Below are 20,040 nucleotides of genomic sequence, written 5' to 3'. Positions count from 1 at the left end.
AAAACAGGAGTGGACCACCCACGTGGACCAGGTAGCCATTCTTCAGGATCCGTAGCCCGTTCTTCCATCTGTCTACCCTCGTGGCATCCCTCTTACTTTCGTATAAAAATGACAAAACACTTTTATCGAGTCGAAGGATCTTGACTCGCGCGTTTCGGTGCTTCAAACGAAGTCAAACACCGTTTGGCTCGTAGGACGTTTTGAAGCTTTCAATGTGTGGGAGAAATTAGGGGAGAATCGACGACGTTTCGTTTAGTTTGTAAAAACGAATTAATTTGTAAAACTGTGATATCTTTTTTCTTATGATTAATTTTTAAGAAAAGTTTTTGAACAAAATTCAGATAAAAGCGTATTTTTCGCCTCCTCTCCGATCTCAATCAAATCGAAAATGATACGAAAAATGCAGCGACACTGGATATTTTACAATATGAGAAAATAATTTTAATTTAATCTAGAATTCTTTTTCTATTTTTCTTTGTTAATTTATAATTTGTCTGCTTAATTAGATTTGTAAGGAAGATGCAGTTAAAGATTAATTAGGGAACGAACGAACGATTCGCTTTTAATTCATAATATTCAGCTTTAATCAGGCTAATTTCCGTTTATCCAAAGAACTCGCCTTCTTTCCACGATCCTGACGAATTTCTGCCTCTGTGTCGCCTTTTTATCACGCGCAAATAAGTTTGTTAAAATTCCTTGCAATAAAACCGACTGTTACCAAGTATGACGTTCGGACTGAGAATAAAGCAGCGGATAATTGAGGCAAAAATGCCGCTGCGACAAGCCGGGTCTCTGTCTTTTCAGACTGATTCCCATTTTTTCACAACCGCGATTACGTTTCTTCCTAAAAAATTCTTACTTGACACGCGAAACGCTTATCGAGTTAAATCAAATTACCCGATAAATTACCACGACAATAATCGATACAATAAATTGGATACAATAAACGATTCCTACGTAACATATTTCCTCATAGCGTCGTTAACAGTCCTTTCGTAAAATATACAAAAAGTTAACAACAAACAAGCGGAAAGAAATGAGAGGCCGAATCAGCGCGTCAACCTCGCCGTTCAAACGGAAACTAAGAAAAGAGATCTTTCTGCACTCGATTATTCCAATAAAACTGTTTCCATGTCATCGTGATCAAGCAACCTATGTCGATAATTACAAGAAACAAACAAGGCGAAGGAACAAAACGTTGTACAGTTGTACACCCCAGGGGACACGCTAAGCAGAAGAGTCGGCGGTAGCCGCGTAGCGTCGGTAGATCGTCGGTAGCGAGCATCGACGAGAGAGTAGAATCGATCGCGGTCCGTGATACGATGTAATCTAGGTCAAATAGCAAATCGTTATTTAATCGTAGATCGAGGATCGGTACTAATCGAAACAAACAGTACTCGATTGCGCACTTGTGTCGTACTTGGCGGGCGGCGGCGGCTGCGGATGCACGAGGCGGAGGAGGCACCGAGGAGAGGGAGTGATTTGTTGTAACGAAGAACGCCGCGCGCGCTTGGCACAATGTAGCCACTTGTTTACAGGGACAATATTTTCATTCCGCAAACAATTGGTGGCTCGATAAAGACCCGGCGTACAGGTGGGTGCTCTCGGATCTAATGTTGGAACGCGCCGCCCGTTCGTGAATGCCTCTCCTCCTCCTCTTTCTCCTCCTCCTCCTCCTCCGCCTCCTCCTCCTCCTCCTCATCCCTCTACATATGTGTGTGTTTACGAATCTCTCGAGTAAAGTATTAGCCGACTCTAAACGCTTGAATCATCGAGTTGTATGCCTTCGATTCGTCGGCCCGTCACGCCCGGCAACTCTACCGATATTTCTCTCGCTTTTCCTTTTCTTTCCCTGCGCTAGAAGCTTCTTCTATTATTCTTCTATTATATACGCACTAGTTACGTCGGATTGAATTTTAACAGCGGTTAATCGCGGCAAGCATTTGCTTTTCCAATCTTCTTCAGTTTCCTTTCGGATCATTGACGAAAGTATCGAGAGGGAACAGGAGGTTGGATAGCGGGAAACTTCTGATTTTGATGTTTTAAACTTGGACCGGCTACTGCGTAGCTTGGTAACGAGCAGACGTACGAAGATGTTTCCTTTGCTCGAGAAATTTGACGGGAACGTTAATCGCATCGTAAGGGGTTGATAACGAGCGGAGACACGTACATCTTCCTTCTACGTTCGAATTCTTCCCTCCTATCGACAAGTTGTCCGGCTGCTGGTCTTCGTGGAATTTTCCTAACCGTAATCTCTTATACTTTGGTTTTATGGAGCATTCGACAAGTTTTACGCAATAGCAGCTACTACGGTAGGCGTTATGCGAGATTGTAATGCAATCAATCGTGTAAACATCGGTGTTCGTCAAATTCCTTCCTCATCTATGATAAACGATAGATAACGCATATGATCGTGCTATCACTAAGCAATCATCAATAAATATCGTATGTATCGCCTGATACATATGATCCTGAGATGATCGTTGATCAACGATAGTTTCGTATTCGATCGCGTAACAGGATTATTGAAACCTTTTGAACGTGTTGGAGCGACATTGCATGGAAACGGAGAATTATAAAACGCGGAGGAAACCTCACGGACATTCCTTTCACGTTTAAGGGTTGGCAACGAGGAAAGAAACGATGGTAATGTTGTACAGTAAAGATAATCCTGTGGTGTTCACGATCGAGCAACCGCAAGTTCTTACACGCAAACGACGGTATGTCTCATCGGGGCCAAAGTCCAGCGGGAGTTTGCTGAGGATAATGAGCGGAACTACAGTGACAGTAAACGGAGATTTGCTGGTTGCCAGATGAAAAGCGCGTGGTCGATTTTCGTGCCCCATGTTCTTCGAGTTTACAGAGTTTGGATTTTTAGTACTCTTTATCCTCTTTAGTTTTTGCGCGATCCTCCCTCCTATATCATTTGTTTGACGATCGAGAAACGAAGTTTGATTATGTTGACCGAGGTTGAGATAGCACATTGTTTTCTTGAACTGTCATATAACATATTGTAGGGTCTTTCAAGTTTGAAATGTTCAACATGTAAAACATTCTGCGGTAATTCGTTGGAATACTTTCAGGTATGTAGCTTAGAATTGCGCGAAATTCGAGCGTTTGAGAAAGTTTAAGAATCTTTCCGTTTGAAGTTATTTTGTCATTGTTTGAAAGTATATTCGTGTTGCCGGATTCACGAAAACCAATAATTTGGAATCCAGTACAGTTCTTGTCTTTACGATTAATAGCGGAACATCAGTTGGAATAACGTGGTTGTAGAAAGTTTGACGATGTTGCAAGTTTTAAATTCACCTCCTTTCAGGCGCGCCAATGCTTCGATCTTGCCATACTTTAAGACTTTTCTTTGCTGGATAAGAAATACGTATAGTTTGATGATGTTTGTCGGTGTTTGGAAATGATCGAAGCGTGAATATCTACCGATAAGTTGGCCGTAGATAATGATTTTTAGCAACTCTGCTCGGATTATTCTCTTAGCTTATTTCTCTTTTTATAAATTAAACGATTGATAATTGTTCGTTCGGTGATCTCGATTACTCTTTCCTCAATAAGAAATGTATTTTAATGGCGCCAGTAATTATATAGAAACGAAAAATTACCTGTTTGTCAAGACAGACTTTGAATTTTCACATCTTTTACTTCTTCGCGCTGTTACATACTTTTCAATTGTGTCTTCCTTTCGTTTTGGTAGCGATAGGAATTGTATTGTAATAGCGTAGATAGATATTTAGACGTGGTTTTGTCATGACAGAGGGGACTGTTAATCGGTGGTCAGTGGACAAGATACAAGGGCCGACGGACAGGCAATCGATAAAACGACGGAGCCCGTTCGTAATCGACTCTGCCTTTTGTGACTTTGTCCAACGGTGGACACCATTTTGTCGTTTACTTTTTCGCAACGAGTCTCGGAAAGCAGTTAATCTCAGAAACTCCTTTCTCCAATTTGCGAACTATCGGAGAAATCAAATTTTATATTTTTCACGCCGACGTGTAAATAAGGGCCTTGTGCCCTAGAATTCGGCGCCAATGTAACCGATAAGCGATACTTGCTGATAACAGGCGTGCGCGTCGATCGAAAAGCAACGTCTCTGATCGTTTATTGAAACGTTGCTTAAATTCTCACGTCTGTGAGAAGGTAGAAGAAACGAGAAATAGTAGGATAGTAGGTAAATGCTTATGTTCTTTTTGTATTTCCTTTCGAAAATTGAAGAAGGACGGCCGATGCTTGCTGGAAGAGCGAAACACCTATAGATTATTAACAATTAGTAAATGGTGAGGCGAACGTGTCAAGCACAGAGACGGCTGAGGTGAAAATGTCGTCTCGAAGCTGTTGATCGATGGCAAACAACGTTCCCTAACCGATCGTGCAAAGATTTTTCCGCTCGATCCAAGTTTTTGCGTTAAAATCTATTCCGCGGAATATTTGATCTGCGCGGTGAGCCTTCTGAGAGGGAATAAAGCAAGAAGAGAGAGAGAAAAAATAGGAAATATTCCTATCGCGTGACGAAAGAAACGTGGTAGTTTGACCAAATCGTTTGAAAATACTCGGCCGTCATTTTTCTTACGAAGCGAGGAACGAAATTACGCGAATGATAATAAAAGTCGTTGCTAGATTTACCAGTTTCGAATGTTGCTCCCTCGAAGGAGCAAAAGGAGAAGAGAAAAGGAAGTTAAAGAAAAACGAAGCAAGAGAACAATATCAAAGTAGGTAAAATGAGAACGTGTTCGTCAGGATGATTTCACAGGGATGGATTAATTAAAATTGGTTTAATTTGAAAAATAAAAAAGCGGAAATATCGTTTCTCGTTTTTGGAATAAATAAGCAGGATCTTCGAACGATGAATGGAAATTCTCAGCGGATTTTCTACATTGTAATAATCGTAAGGAATTTCTAGGCGTAGAATAAAAGTTTTGAGAATATCACGTATTTTATAACGATCGTAATAAGATATCATTTTCATTCGGATCTATTTTCGTAACTAGGAGATGTAATTTACGTAAACCTGTCGCGATCACGAAGTTTCACAGGTTCCATTATTCGCGCGAGAAACCAGCAGCAAATTAATCGGCTAACACGGTATTTAATTCATCGTTAACACGCATGCACGCGTTCTAGGGCCATCATATTGTGCACGATATTGTGACAAACCTGTCAAACTCGCTATTTATCATAAATAAAATAATGTCGCGTTCACTCGCAACCTGGAAATCTGTATTGCCTACACACTTACAAAGTTGATCGATCGTTTAAAAGAATTAACGCGTTAAAGCGATCTTTTAGCCACGCGCTTCATCTTCTTTATCCCGGTCATAAATATAAATATCTGATCATTTTTATTAATTTTTTGACGTTTCATTGCGCGTTTCTAACGCGACTGTGAAACTGCAAAGGAGGTTTCTCGTTCGTGGCGAGCAAAATGGGTCACCATTCGGTGATTTACACGACGGGGAACGTGTTAAGTCGTTGAATAAATGCTACACATCGACCACCCTTCGATGCTTTCTTCTTCGTCGCGTTCCCTTCACATTTCCAATCGTCCGCGTCGGACACATTAGACCGTACTTCGCACTTGCTCGAAAAACAGCTAGCCACGTGAACGAATCGCCGATTCCATCTCGGTTCGAGAACGATCGCAAATTTACAGGTAGTCATTTCTCAACCGCTCATTATCGATTCGTCTTGTTAATTTTGTTCAATTTCTACCGGACTCGACACGGCCATAAAGATCGTGAAAATAAGATGCCGCAATATGTTTGTAGGCGTAGCAATATGAAAAAAGGTTTTGCATATGAAAGAATCGCAACGTGAAACACGTGAGAAGATCACGCTGAATGAAAATACATGAAACTTGTCGAAGTATGAAATTTTATACAGGCGGCATAAGACGTCGGCGATACGTTCAATTTATTTGGCAATTTATTTCATTTTATTTATAATTTGAAAGAAATCAAAGTCCTTCGTTCGATAATTTGGAATTATCGGATTTTTTGACATTTTTGATACTTTGCGCGTTGATGGTATTGTTGCACTTTCCGTCGGAAGAAATAGTTGGTTGCAATGCTAGGTACTTCACGTCGTGTAAAGCATCAGGAATTATTTAAATAGAGGAAATTGTCGGTCATTAATCGGTCGTTTTAATATCGACGCTTGAAATAAAATCGTAATTACGAGAGAATCGATGGATAATCGCGAAATAATGACGAGGAAATCGGTCGACTTGCGAGCTTCGAGGCGTCGAATCGACGGAGGGAGCGACAGAGGAAACCGCGCGACCGGATCGAGTTAAGCTAACCGAATTATCCGCCGAAAATCCGATCTCTTTTTATTACGCGCGTTTAATATTCATGGGCCACGGACGGTTAATTATTCGAGACGCGATAAACGATTAATCGACGCTGATCGAGCGACGCGACGCGTCGGAAAAGCGGAAAATTCGATTGCAAAACTCGATTGTCTCATGGTGATGTCGTATTTTTATCGATTTCCTCTATGAAATTATATTCCAACAATTGTTGGTTGCCTTCTCCGAGAAACAAAATTTGCGAATATTTGTCGCGAATAAAATATTCTTCTTGAAAAAAGAAATTTCTATTTTTCGTTTTAGTTATCTTTGCGCGTGTGTGTTTTTTTTTTAATCATTTCAAAAGTAAAAGTCGACAAGTCAATATCACGTACACGTGTAATTTCATTGTACTTGTTAAAATAATTCTCGTTTCTCTCCACAAATTTCCTAAAGTTGCTCGCAAATTTATGTTCGATTCGACTTTTTATTTCTCTCCTATTCGTTAAAACAAGAATATCATTGACACGTAAACGTTCAATGACTGCGACGGGATTACGAAATTATCGCGACGTGGAAAAGAAGCGTTTGAAAAATGTCAGAGAATAATCGACTGAAGAATATTTATATAGCTACGTTGTATCTGATTTCTTTATTGTCAAAAAGTTAATAAGTGCTTGTTTTTTAATTTGTTCTCTCTCTTTTATTCGTTAAAACAAGAATATCATTGACAGGTAAACGTTCAATGACTGCGACGGGATTATGAAATTATCGCGACGTGGAAAAGAAGCGTTTGAAAATAGTCGGAGAATAATCGACTGAAGAATATTTATATAGCTACGTTGTATCTGATTTCTTTATTGTCAAAAAGTTAATAAGTGCTTGTTTTTTAATTTGTTCTCTCTCTTTTATTCGTTAAAACAAGAATATCATTGACAGGTAAACGTTCAATGACTGCGACGGGATTATGAAATCATCGCGACGTGGAAAAGAAGCGTTTGAAAATAGTCGGAGAATAGTCGACTGAAGAATATTTATATAGCTACGTTGTATCTGATTTCTTTATTGTCAAAAAGTTAATAAGTGCTTGTTTTTTAATTTGTTCTCTCTCTTTTATTCGTTAAAACAAGAATATCATTGACAGGTAAACGTTCAATGACTGCGACAGGATTATGAAATTATCGCGACGTGGAAAAGAAGCGTTTGAAAAATGTCGGAGAATAGTCGGCTGTATCTGATTTCTTTATTGTTAAAAAGTTAATAAGTGCTTGTTTTGTAATTTGTTCTCTCTCTCTCTAAAAAAAAAAAAAAAAAAAAAAATTCGAGTGTGCCTACTTGTAGTAGAAGAGGTTTAACTCAATCGTAAATATCGACAAATTTACGTTGGATGTTTAGAGTTATCAGTGTGTTATACGGATATAGATAAATATTATGCGTGTATATTTGTTGTTGTAATTAAATGTTATCGGTAACTGTTTGAGTTATCTAGCTTTGACATAGGTAATGAAAGCAGCGGTATTCTTATGTAAGTTGATTGAGCCAGTCCAAACTCCCTGTAATTTGCCATACTTCAATATTTATGTTGTTAGATTTAAGTGATCTATTTTCCAAGCTAAATGATTCTAACAGTACACTCGTACAATTTGACGAATCTATTATCCGTCAATATTTACTCCCCTCATTTACTGTTGCCAAACTCTACTTAACGAGGTTCCATTTTTCCCCCAAAAATTCTTTATTTCCAGATGATCCGGAGAGAACATTCGTGTTTTTCTTTCTGATAAAATTAAACATTTGCAACGGCACGTTACATTCCAAGCTGCATGCACGTACGTACATTGCCTGCATTTTATTCTATTTGCTTTTATAGGGTCGGCCTTTGTCAGCTGAGTTTCTTCTATTTTACTACCTTACCATCGTAAAAACGATCTGTTTGACGCTCTTGTACTTACGTACATCATTTTCTTTTCTCCAGAACCAAATAATCGTTTCGTAATTTACTACGGTCATTGATAATTCTACTATCAAACATACTGCAAGCTAATCAGAATTTTCACCAGGATGTTGTTGTGTTTACCGGATCTTCGAGCATCGAGGTAACTCGAGAACAAGTGGGCGTTTGATTAATTTAAACAAGTTCTATGTCGCTAGCTGCGTGTTATTAGTTTCAATATTTGATGCTTGTTCGCGCATCCAATTCGTTTGATTTGCTCAAGCTGTAACGGGCCATAAAAGGAAGACATCTACCTACCACACGACGTTCAAAATAAAACGACCGATTCATCGAATCCAAATTTCACGATCTTTCAGTCGCAACCACTCGAATTTTCTGGATAATCTAATTTAGCGAGTAATTCAAGATCCGTCGACGAATAGAACTTGATAACGAGCTATTCTTAATTAATTCAAATATCGTTTTAACATTTGTTCAAATAGCAAAAAATCAATAAAAGGTCGAAAAAATAAATAATTTTGTATCGAGGATTTGATATAGAATATCGCTCTAGAAAGTATCGTATAGTACACGATAGTTATCGCAGGCTAATTTTATTCATCGATAAGAGGTTTCTGCGATGATTCAACGTACGTACAGAGGAAAGTAACGAACGCGTAACTAGCGATAGCGCGAACGAGTGAGAAGCGTCGTGAACGCGTGAAAAATCTACTGTAACAAACGGATCTACGAACCTGTACTGCATCAGAAACGTAGCTTCGTTTTTCCTCTTCTCGCAGCACCGTCGTGAACCTCCGGAGATCACAAAATTGCCACGAGTTTGAGAAACACAGTTCAAACATTCTTTTGGGAACTATCTCCAAAAACTGAACTTATGCATCGATTCACTGAACCAAATAACATATTCGAACAAAGCAAAAGAAGAAGAATAAGAAGACGAAGAAGAAGAAGAAGAAGAAGAAGAAAACACAAAGAGAAAGGAAAGTGAAATAGAAGAAATTGTAAATCAACCGATCGACTTAAAATAAAATAAAAAGAAAAAAGAATAAGAACATGTACGAAAAGGAGGCGTATCCAAAGATAGGAGGAAAAAATCGAAAGGAAGAAAATAAGGAAAGAAAGAAATGGAAGAAAATCAGCCCGTCGCGTGACACGCGCCGATAGGTGTCAAACGTGTGGCAGACAGACAGTTGACATGACATGAGAGAGGAGCATCGGGACGCGGCCGTCGGGACGTGGTGGTCGGGCGCCGTGGCCCGGCATCCTGCGGGATATTGCGCAAGCGGCGTATTTCGCAGCTGCGCTCTTCGTATTTCGTTGAACGCTCGAAGGTCTGACTGTTTCCCCGCTCGCATTATCGCGGCGCTGATTCACGCGATACAAAGGGGACACGTTGAACACCCTCCGTTGCACTCTCATTGGTGTAATCGCCAGATAGTAGGGAGACGTGGACGGTAATTGGTCGGCGAACATGAAACAGGCGTGACAGACGTAGTACGGAGTAGGGAGTGTTTGAACAAGATCGGCAGACTCAAGAGTAGCGGAGTACACTCGCTGACCGGCCTCCATCCACACGGCACACAGAGAGACAGAGAGACAGTGAGAGACAACGAGACTGGTGAATGAGGGAGAGTGGAGGTGAGGCGGCTCGAGCACACAGAACCCCGCTCAAACAACGTCGATCGCTGCTCGCCGTGTGTTCTCAGCTCGTGCTTGGTGCTGGCCGTGCGCGACCAGCCCGCGCGTACAATTTCATACCGTGCGTTATTCGCAACGTGTTGACGAAGTGATCGAGCGATCGTGAACTTTTTCGGACATATCGACGCTCGTTTACGGTGTACTTTAAAGGATTGTTGGTGGTGGAAGAAAGGAGATACTATAAATCGTGGGGATAATATCGTGGAATTTCTTCCGAAGATTCTGTGAATTTTTCCAAAGAGGATAATTGCTCGAGTGCGCGAATTGTGTTTTAAACATCGTATCACGGAAATTGGAGAAGCCGTAGAAAACGAAGGTGAAGTTTCTGTTTGTCGACGTACGAATCAGATTATCGTGGACAGTGAAGTAGTATCAGTGATATTGACGCATGTAACTCGATAATAATCGCAGTCGTATGTAGGATATAAAGGATCGCGAGGAATTGAAATAACCGTGTGTCGACTAGAGGTGTCAAGCATTTTCGTCACCGAGGAGAAGATTCGGGAACCGTCGCATTATCAACAGCAGCCGTGGTACCGCGGTTTTCATGATTCTCGTTTGACAAGCAGACAGCAGCCCGCCACTCCGGCACCGGTTAGCTCTATGACCATGCTCCAGTCGCAGAAGCTGTACAGCGATGCTGGTAGCCTCGGCGGCGCGATGACCAGCGCCGCGATGTCCACGATGGGCAGCATGGCGCCGACGTACAGCTCGATCAACTCGGTAGGATGTATGCCTATGGGTATGTCAATGGGTGTCGGTGTCGGACCAAGTTGCAGTCCTCAGGGTGCCGGCGGTTTCAACATGAGCACCATGAGTTCGGCAATGGGGATGGCATCGATGGGCGGTGGTGCTATGGGTGGTTACGGGAGTGCCTCGATGGGAGGCGGTGGCGCGTGTATGAGCGCCGTCGGCTATGGTCCTCTAACGCCAGGCGGCGGCGCCGGTGTCACCAGGGATCCTCTTTCCCTTACCGAGCCGGATTCGCCTAATTCCGCTTTGCAACGCGCCAGAACAGACAAGTCTTACCGCAGAAGTTACACTCACGCGAAACCGCCCTATTCTTACATCAGCCTGATCACAATGGCTATCCAGAACGCGCCCAGCAAGATGCTTACGTTGTCGGAGATCTACCAGTTCATCATGGACCTGTTCCCGTTCTACAGACAAAATCAGCAACGCTGGCAGAATTCCATCAGGCACTCGCTCAGCTTCAACGATTGTTTCGTGAAAGTGGCGCGAACTCCGGACAAGCCTGGCAAGGGCTCCTTTTGGACCTTGCACCCAGAGAGTGGGAACATGTTCGAAAACGGATGCTATCTACGTCGACAGAAGAGGTTCAAAGACGAGAAGAAGGAATTAACCAGACAGAACAACAAGCATCAACAACATCATACCGGAGCCGCGGCAGCAGCTGCCGCGGCAGCCGCCGCAGCCGCCGCCGGACACAACAGTCCGACCTCTCACGAGTTGGCTCACGCAGCTAAAAAGACAACGTCTTCTCTCCACCACGGACCCCAGCAACAGGACGACAAGGATCTTCATTCTCTGGTGTCCTCGCACCATCATCACCACGCAGCCAGTCTCCATCAACATCACGCCTCGTTAAAAAGCGATACAGCGGACATAGGCGGCCTCCTAGGACCCGAACTAGGCGCTACTCACGACGAATTGACCGCGATGGTCAGTCGAAGTCTTCATCCCCACTTGATCTCCGAACCTACGGCTCTGCATCATGGAATGACCGGTACTTTGAAACAAGAGCCACCGTACACCGCTGCCAGTCATCCTTTCAGCATCACCAGGTTATTGCCGGGCGCGACGGCGGGCACATCGCCAGGCGCGCAAGACATCAAGCCACCGGAGATGAAAATGTACGAGCAGCTGCATCAGAGCTACGCCAACTTCGGCTCGCCTCATCATCCTCACGCGCACTCCGCGCCACCGAGTCATCATCATCACAACGGCATGCACACGGGCTCGAACGCGGCCGGTCCAATGCACAACATGACCAATCACCATCACCAGGAGTATTACCAGAGTCCGCTGTACCATCACGCGACCAGCGTGGCTAGTAGCAGCGCGCCCCCGCCGTCCTCCGTCGCCACCGCGGCTCCGGGCTTGTGACATCACGCTACCCACCCCTACGCCCTGGCCTGAGTCGCTGCAGCCGCGGCATACGCCGCCACCGCAGCCGCGAGCAATCCCTCGACCACGGCGAACATCGTTCTCCCTGCCCTCGATCAGGATCACCAGGCCCATCATCATCAACCACCCTCCTCTTCGACCTCCTTGTCGTCCTCGTCATCGTCTTCTTCGTCCTCGTCGTCGGCACCCTCGCAGCCGCCGGCTGCCGTCTCACAGTCGGCGTCGTTGCGAGTCTCAGCGTCGATACAATCGCCGCAACAGCGACGTCGGCGACGCTGCGAGGACAACGAGGTGGAGGCTTGCTGGCCCGTCGCCCACGAGGACGATTACGACGAGGAGGAGGAGGAAGACGACGAGGACGATATGGTGTGAGAAGATGTTAGAACGGAGGAGATTAGACCGGATATCGTAGGAGGTGAGAGTCGCGCGGCTGGATTCGGAGTTGATCGTTGTCAAAAAGGCGATGGTGTGGTGCGAACGGTGCGGGTGCGAAGGGGCGTTTCGAGACACGGAGGACGACAACTGGAGGACGCTTAGGAAATCGTCGAGCTGGGCAGGTGCGAATTTTGCGGTTTCTTTTTGTGGAAAGTGTGATCTCGAAAGGTTCGATCGTGATACACGGTTCTGGTCTGGCTGGTCGTGAGTTCACTTAGATCATTTTTGCATACAATGGCTTTTAATCGGCTGTTGTCTCGATGTTTAAAGGATAGCAGGCTCCTTCGCGAGGCAATCTTTTAATCTCGCGTGACTTTTAAGTCGTATTAAGTCGTTGCACAATAAATTTCGAAAGTTTTGACGAGAGATGCCAGTGACGTTAAATCAATATTTCTTCATCTGAAGTAAAAATTAAGTAATAACTCGAAGCTAAAATCACTCGAATCGATACATTTTTGTTGATTTTATTTTTGTAAAAACTGTGTTCTTGTTGCTTTGTTGTGTTTTTATTTATAAAGTAAAATGATCCGATAATCTGGCTTTTGTATGCTGTACTTTGAAACGTGTAAAATACGTAATTGTTTCGACAAGCGTATTAAACTATCGAGGAAGATGCTGAAATCGAAATCTTGCGCGGTACGTCGTACGTATGTTCGCGATTTAAAAATGTCTGACGGAAAAGTTTTATTGAAATAAGAAATTTATAATGCAACGATCTATGTTTATTAGTTTTATGAATGTTCGAGTTGTAATGGCAAATAAGTACGATGTCGATCTTATTTTAGAATTAAACACGTGTTTTAGGTAGCTGATATTGAACTTTGAATTAGTGCCAGTCGTTAACGAATCTTCCATTCGAATAATTAGAAGATCGATTTGAAAGATTGTGCGGCGATTCGGATAATATCCTCGCCGATGTTGATTATACGTAGTTTAATATAAAAATCCTCCTCCATTTTCGACCATTTCTCTCGTAGTTTTTTCATTTACAAATTCGGAACCGTCGATGTTTCAGCGGGATCTTGTTTTACAATTAAATTGATATCGTCAGCGAAGCTTTACAACTATCGAGTTTCCAGTATCGATAAATTCTCTTGCGCGGCATAGTAACAAGTTTGATAAAATACGTAGAGTTCTAGAAGTTTCTGAAAGTGAATTTTACAAATTACAAGAACCAGCCGAAGATATCTGACATAAAATTATAAAATTGTAAAGATTATTCGTCCAGTAAAAGTTCATAATCGACGATTTATCGTTTTTCAACTCGGTAATATCACGTCTTATTTACTAGTTATCTACACGCGTTTATGCAAACGAGTATTTTTGTGAACGTAACTAAAGAAGCCAAGCAAAAGTTTGTTTCGCCTGCTAAATTTCCCAACGTGTATTTTCAATATTTTTTCGCCTACTTTGCGTATATTTCTTCTCAAAGTTATCCATAAACGCATGAATATTCATAGCATTCTCTATTAATCGCGATTCGCTGATATCATTAATACTTTACAAGAAAATCGAAGCATTCGAGTGTTATAAATCGCAGCCAGTTTTCATCGATTTATTTATTGCTCTGGGAGAATCAGTTAAAATTCGTCGTTCGTTGTCCCATTCCCGATCTCTTGAACCTAACTTGTCCGCTTGTAAACGTACAATCTCTATCAACGCGTTTGTTCATTCCTGCTAAATATCAATTCTACAAAAGTCTGAGATTAATTTGTTCGAATAAATTTTTGCTTTCAGGATCAATAGAAATTTTTGGTTAGAGAAACACGTGTGTTTCGAAACTCACGGGTCGACATCGTACGAACGCTTCGTCGCCGGATTATCGCTTTGCTCTTCATCGTTACGCGACGCGATCGACGTTGAAAAAGGAAAATATGTCAAGACGACGATTAAGCTGTACTCGAATCGTGACATACGGCCGCGAGACCAGATATACGATTGCGATGTAAAGGAGAAAATAAAAGGAAGAAATTCGTAGATGCTCGACGAGTTCTCCATGGACTTCCGGTTCGCGACCTTTTTCGACTGACGTTCACCACGATACGCATAGGTTTTTTTCTGTGATACGCGACAACGATGCGTTCCTCCGGCTGCGCCGCACTTGCCTCGACCGTCAGCCGTTCTCTCGTTCCTTTCTTAACACGGAAACATAATCGTCGATTCGTTCGAACGATTCGTTTCTAGTCGCAATAGACGTGTGCAATTTCCTTCTTGTCGGAGGGAAGTTGATCGGGCGAGATCGAGTCGAATATTTTCGCATTTCGAGACACGAATGTGAACCTTGGTTTTCCTTTATTTTCTTTTATTTTGTTGCTGATTATTGTGCGGAATATTAACTCGAATATATATTATGTTGCAATCTCATTTTCGTTTTAACAGGACGACAAATTTTTAATGTTCTCAAACTGTTTTAGGCTAGGGTTTTTAAGGTAGGCGAAGGGAAAATTTCACATTTTCCTCGATCTTAAGTTACTTTGATTATAGAAAGATAAGATTGCGTGGAGAATAACGCAAGGGATACGACGAGATTCAATAGTTGAAATTTTTATACAGAGCTACGTGGCTGGTTCTCTTTGATTCGATGATTTTGACGTTTTTCAAGATTATCGTCGTTGAATAAAACCGAGCTTGAAGATGTCGTATGCTCAATTAGCAAATAAAATAAAAATAATCGAAACTTGTTATCTATGAATTATATATATATATATATATATATATATTCTTTTAAATTTGTTTAAACACAATCTCAATACGTTAACCGAATTCAGCATCGTTCCTTAGACTTTATAACATAATTATTTATTATATTATTTTGCAATTTAATTACGTTGTAACATGGTAAATAATATTTGACGAGAACGTGTGTTTGATATAAGTAAAAAAAAAAAAAAGATACATGTTAAATAAGTATAACAATTTTTAAGTTTTATCTTTACACGGTAATGTAACTACTAAGATATTTATAATTCAAATAATTGCAAGATATTTCTTTATAAAGTAATTATAATTTTTTCTTTTTTTATATATTTATAACGTTTATTTCAGAGAGATATGTTGAACGATATATTCAGATAAATATCTTCAAACTCTGTGTTTTATTGCGATTGTTTCTAGTTAACATTTGTTTAATGATAATTCATTCGTTTGACAATGCATCAAGCAGCATGTTATAGATTGAGACAAAGATTTCAGATTCTCCATTTAGATAACGTCAAATTTAATTTCTTCAAGATAATACCGAATTGAACCTCTTAGGTACAAAACGACAGTATCGTGGCTTTCGCGGATGTCATTTTATATTACGTTACGACGCGCCACTATAGCGATTCACCCCACCGACCCATTTGCTCATCGTTCGAACTAAATGATCTCTTTCATTTGTTTTACGTCACACTTTTCTTGTTCTCGTAATGTTCTATAACAGTGTTGTTGTTATTTCTATACTCAGAGATAGGATCACAACGGCTATTGTTATGTAGAATGGATAAATCTATCACACCGTTCTGAGCCAAAAAAAGAACCTTTATTGCACTATATTATAACTAGAAGTATCTTCCAGTTACCATTCCTTGTAACTAACGCGTCTGCGTATGGATGGCGAGCGCGAACTCACGTTGTCATTTTCAACGAGCGTTAACAATATACAGGCAAAAATCGATTGTTGCTTTTCGTTAAATATACCATTAGTGGATGCTCTTTTTAACTCTTTGCTCTTTTATCCTTATAACTTTGAAGAATCTTCAACCTGAAAATGTGAAAGCTTGAAAATAGAAAATTAAGAGCAATTTGAAAAACACTATCGCGCTATGAGCGTGAAAATCGTGACGTTGGTCTATGTGTCGTAGCGTGTTTTAAAATATATCGCACTCAATTGTATCATTAATTATTACAGTAAATTATTCAGCTTGAAGTATATGCGTCATATCTCCGAGAAAAATTAAAATATAATTATCAAAAACTTCGTTGCAATGTGGTTAATGGTAGAGAACAGCATTATTCGTCACACGTCGCAGCGCTGTATCGTTTACGCGTAATTCGCGTGAAACTGTGAACAGAGAAACAACCCCGTACCTAATTCAGCAAAATTCAGCTGTACCTAAGAGGTTTAACGCGAAACTTTAATCTTGGAAATTCGTTTCGTTATAGCAAGTTTCTGACTCAACTGTTGTACTTCTTCGAGAAACAAAGAGCAGAATCGACGATCAACAGACGATTGTTTACCGAGTATAGATTGCGATACTAGAAAGCGATAGCGAAGGATTTTTGTAGGATTATCTGTACCTTCGACGATATATGCCTATTTTCAGCCGGTCGTTGATCTCGATCCTTCTGCTCTTCTCTGTTTCTGTAATTTATCGTTCCAATACAATTGGACAGGCCTGCATATCAAACATCTTGTTAATTCGACTATTAAAGTTTATCAGAAATCAAGATCTGTCGATAAATATATAGCAGAGGAAGTTTGATTTTGAACCAAAGAACCAGTGACTTATTGCGTTTTTCCCTTCTAGATTTTAGATATTTATCGAATATTATTCGAATATTATTCGAATATAGCGCGAGTTTTGTTAACGTCAGTTTCCTCTTCATTGACAAAGTCAACCGACAGAAGCTTCGAAGATGTTCGAAAAATTGTTTTGGCACGTGAATAGTTAAGTTTTCTATATTTTCATAGATGGAAGCACATATGATGTGTGAAAGTTGAACAAGTTGCACGTATAAATGACGAATCGCCTTCTGGGAAATGATGAGAAAATAGTTGTCTGTGGAAAGGATTAATTTATAGGAAAATGACGAATAATTCGACAAGTGTGTGATAGATCGTCATTCTTCGTGAACATAGACACAGTTCTTAGAACTCACAGCTGTATCGGCTAGACAAGATTATACGCAGTCGTGTTTAATCGTGTTACGATTACAATCATTAAATTGCAGTCGTCTTTAGAATGTTTCTACGTTTCGTCCATTTTCATTTGTTTCTTCTTGTTTCCAATCAATAAACGATATACAAACGATCTTGATCGCTATGCTTTTTCTATCTATTTATATTTCTCCTTTCTTTTATCAACCAGCGATGGAATAAATGTCGACGACTATGACCAACTACAATCGCAAACGTTACGATCAATCTCGCGAATTCTTAAGGATCCAAGATCTGACGATTCGTGTCTCGAATCTGAGCGAAGATTTCGAAGGCAAAGAAAGCCCCCGTTCGATGGCTGGCTCGAACCCGCGTGAGCGCCGGCGTAGAGCGAAAAATGTGATAACCCGCGAAAATAAATCTAAATTAATGAACGTAGGCTTGCAAGAGACGCCTGTGTATTTCCCCTTGTAGAGGTGCGCGTTCGTACGCAACGTTATACTCGAAAATCCTCGTGCTGCGGCACATTCGAAACACACAAGATACAGCGCGATATGCACAGACATACACATGCACATTCTTATTCATACAACGTACGACAGAGAGAGAGAGAGAGAGAGAGAGAGAGAGAGAGAGAGAGAGAGAGAGAGAGAGAGAGAGAGAGAGAGAGAGCGAAGAATTCTTGTTTAAAAGCGTCGAAAGCAGGACACGTCCAGTGTTTTTTGTATGATACGTGTAGATAGCGGCACAAGCGTAACGTGTACGATGTACAATATTATATATGTTACAGGGAGCTATATATATATATATATATATACATATAAATATAAATATAAATATAAATATTATAAATACAAAATATAAATATATAAATAAATGGAGTCTAATGATATACTATTAGGTATATACATATTATATATATATATATGTTTATGTATATATATATATAATATTATATATATATATATAATGTGCAAAGGAGCGAATGTGCGAGCGAATGATAGCATGAGAGAGGCAGAAGCGTGAGCATTGTACAGCGCGTTTCAAAAGCAACGCTCGTAAAAAGCGTGGCAGCTGATGCCACGGTTCGAGCCTCCGCCACCCTAGTCGATTCAACGACCGCTGCTGACTGGGGGTTGCTTTTGAAACACGCCCCTCCACGAAACGCCCTGTAAATAGAAGATATGAAAGCCAGGAAGCAGCGAGCATCGCGAATCGCTACGATCACTTAGCGAGAAAGAAAATAATATCGTCGGATCCGAGTGTGTTTCTAGGTTTCCTTCTATCGACATGTGCTCTCCGTTCATTTTTCTCGCCGTTCGAGACTCGTCGAACGGTGATTACCGCGACCGAAGGCAACGCACCTACACGAGTAAAACAGAGACGAAAAAAGAAAAAAAAAAAAAATAATAATACTAATGATAATAAAAGAAAGAAGATATAAAAGAAAACACGAAGAAAAGTCATTCCTCCTTTCTCGTTCGTCATTCAATCTGTTACACGAATACGTAGAATGGTAGATCTCGATCGATTTCGGAGGTTGAACGATGCTACCGCGAAAGTTGCGGATGCGTTCGCGTTTGCGTACGAAATGAAAGGAAAAGTCTCGAAATCACGAAATCTCGTCGCCATGTTTACGCTTTCATTGTTCCTGTGCATTCCGGCATTTCTCCACGCTTATCCATGAGACGTAACCTCGATGTATCAGAATCAAGAAACGAAATCACTCCTTCCTTCTGTCCTCTCTTGCTCCCCACACCCCAACCTCCGTCGAACCTTCTGAATAACTTCCTAACTTCGTCCACTTCCACGACAACACCTTCTATTTACTTGTTCGAATCGCCGCTTCGGAGAAGTTTTTCAGTGTCGTTTCTGACCGGGGATTCTTAAGAATCAGGTCGTTCGATGACGATCCAGCGGTGATTCTGTGGTTCATGTACATAACACGCACAAGCCACAGCAGCGGAAATGACGTCCACGGCCCTCGCGAGTTTAAGGGCCGCGGACAGAGAAGAAACGACGCGAGCAAACGAGGTTGTAAATGTTTCAATAAATCCACGTATTTCTACGAAAATTCGCCTGATTTTTACACGTTCTTATTTTATTCCGAATATACCCGACTATATCCTCTTTTCTTCCTTTCGATATCTACGAGAAACGCGCAGTGTTTATGATTAATTGGAATTATTTCGCTCTGAAATTGAAACATCTTGAAATGATGCTTCTATCATTCGTTCCATTTTCTTCGAATTTCACATATCTTTTGCACGGTTCGCGTCAATTTCTAGCCACGAATCGCCATGCTCGTGTATCACACGTAACCGTTATCGATTGCATTATGAAACTAATTTATGAAATCGACTTCAAAGTCATCGTTGGTAGACTAGAATCAGTGTAGTTACGCGTTATTAAAGCTTATTCTACGAGATGATATATTCTCAAACAAAAGAATGATAACATGTACTTAAGATATAATAGTACTTACGATCAGATAAAAAGTTATTATCGCGAGTTAAAATTTAATAGAAATACATGATGTAATATTCATAGATATACTCGATTACAATCGCTGTAACATTGACGTATTGCACATATTTGGCAGATAATATATTTCTCACAAATGTTTGTTCAGCGATGTTCACGAATAT

General features: G+C 41.0%; 2 protein-coding genes and 1 long non-coding RNA gene across 4 annotated transcripts in view; 2 read left to right on the top strand and 1 right to left on the bottom strand.

The window, feature by feature from the left end:
• Positions 1-20,040, bottom strand: part of LOC122570817 — a 188,620-nt gene that overhangs the window by 16,998 nt on the left and 151,582 nt on the right. The gene's annotated exons all lie outside the window — the stretch shown is intronic.
• Positions 1-20,040, top strand: part of LOC122570806 — an 82,805-nt gene that overhangs the window by 29,733 nt on the left and 33,032 nt on the right. The gene's annotated exons all lie outside the window — the stretch shown is intronic.
• Positions 8,991-20,040, top strand: part of LOC122570807 (silk gland factor 1) — a 32,667-nt gene continuing 21,617 nt past the window's right edge. Inside the window, exons 1-2 of one of the 2 annotated variants that reach the window (XM_043733659.1) lie at positions 8,991-12,653; positions 14,269-19,945. In XM_043733659.1, coding sequence (XP_043589594.1) covers positions 10,552-12,075 — 1,524 coding nt within the window. In that variant the 5' untranslated portion in view covers positions 8,991-10,551 and the 3' untranslated portion in view covers positions 12,076-12,653; positions 14,269-19,945. Of the gene's footprint in view, positions 12,654-14,268; positions 19,946-20,040 lie in introns of those variants that run through there. The other variant, XM_043733660.1, reaches the window with a different exon arrangement.

The sequence above is a fragment of the Bombus pyrosoma genome, linkage group LG9 (genome assembly GCF_014825855.1).
Source record: "Bombus pyrosoma isolate SC7728 linkage group LG9, ASM1482585v1, whole genome shotgun sequence".
Lineage (NCBI taxonomy): Eukaryota > Metazoa > Arthropoda > Insecta > Hymenoptera > Apidae > Bombus > Bombus pyrosoma.
This window is presented reverse-complemented; position numbering and strand designations above follow the sequence as displayed.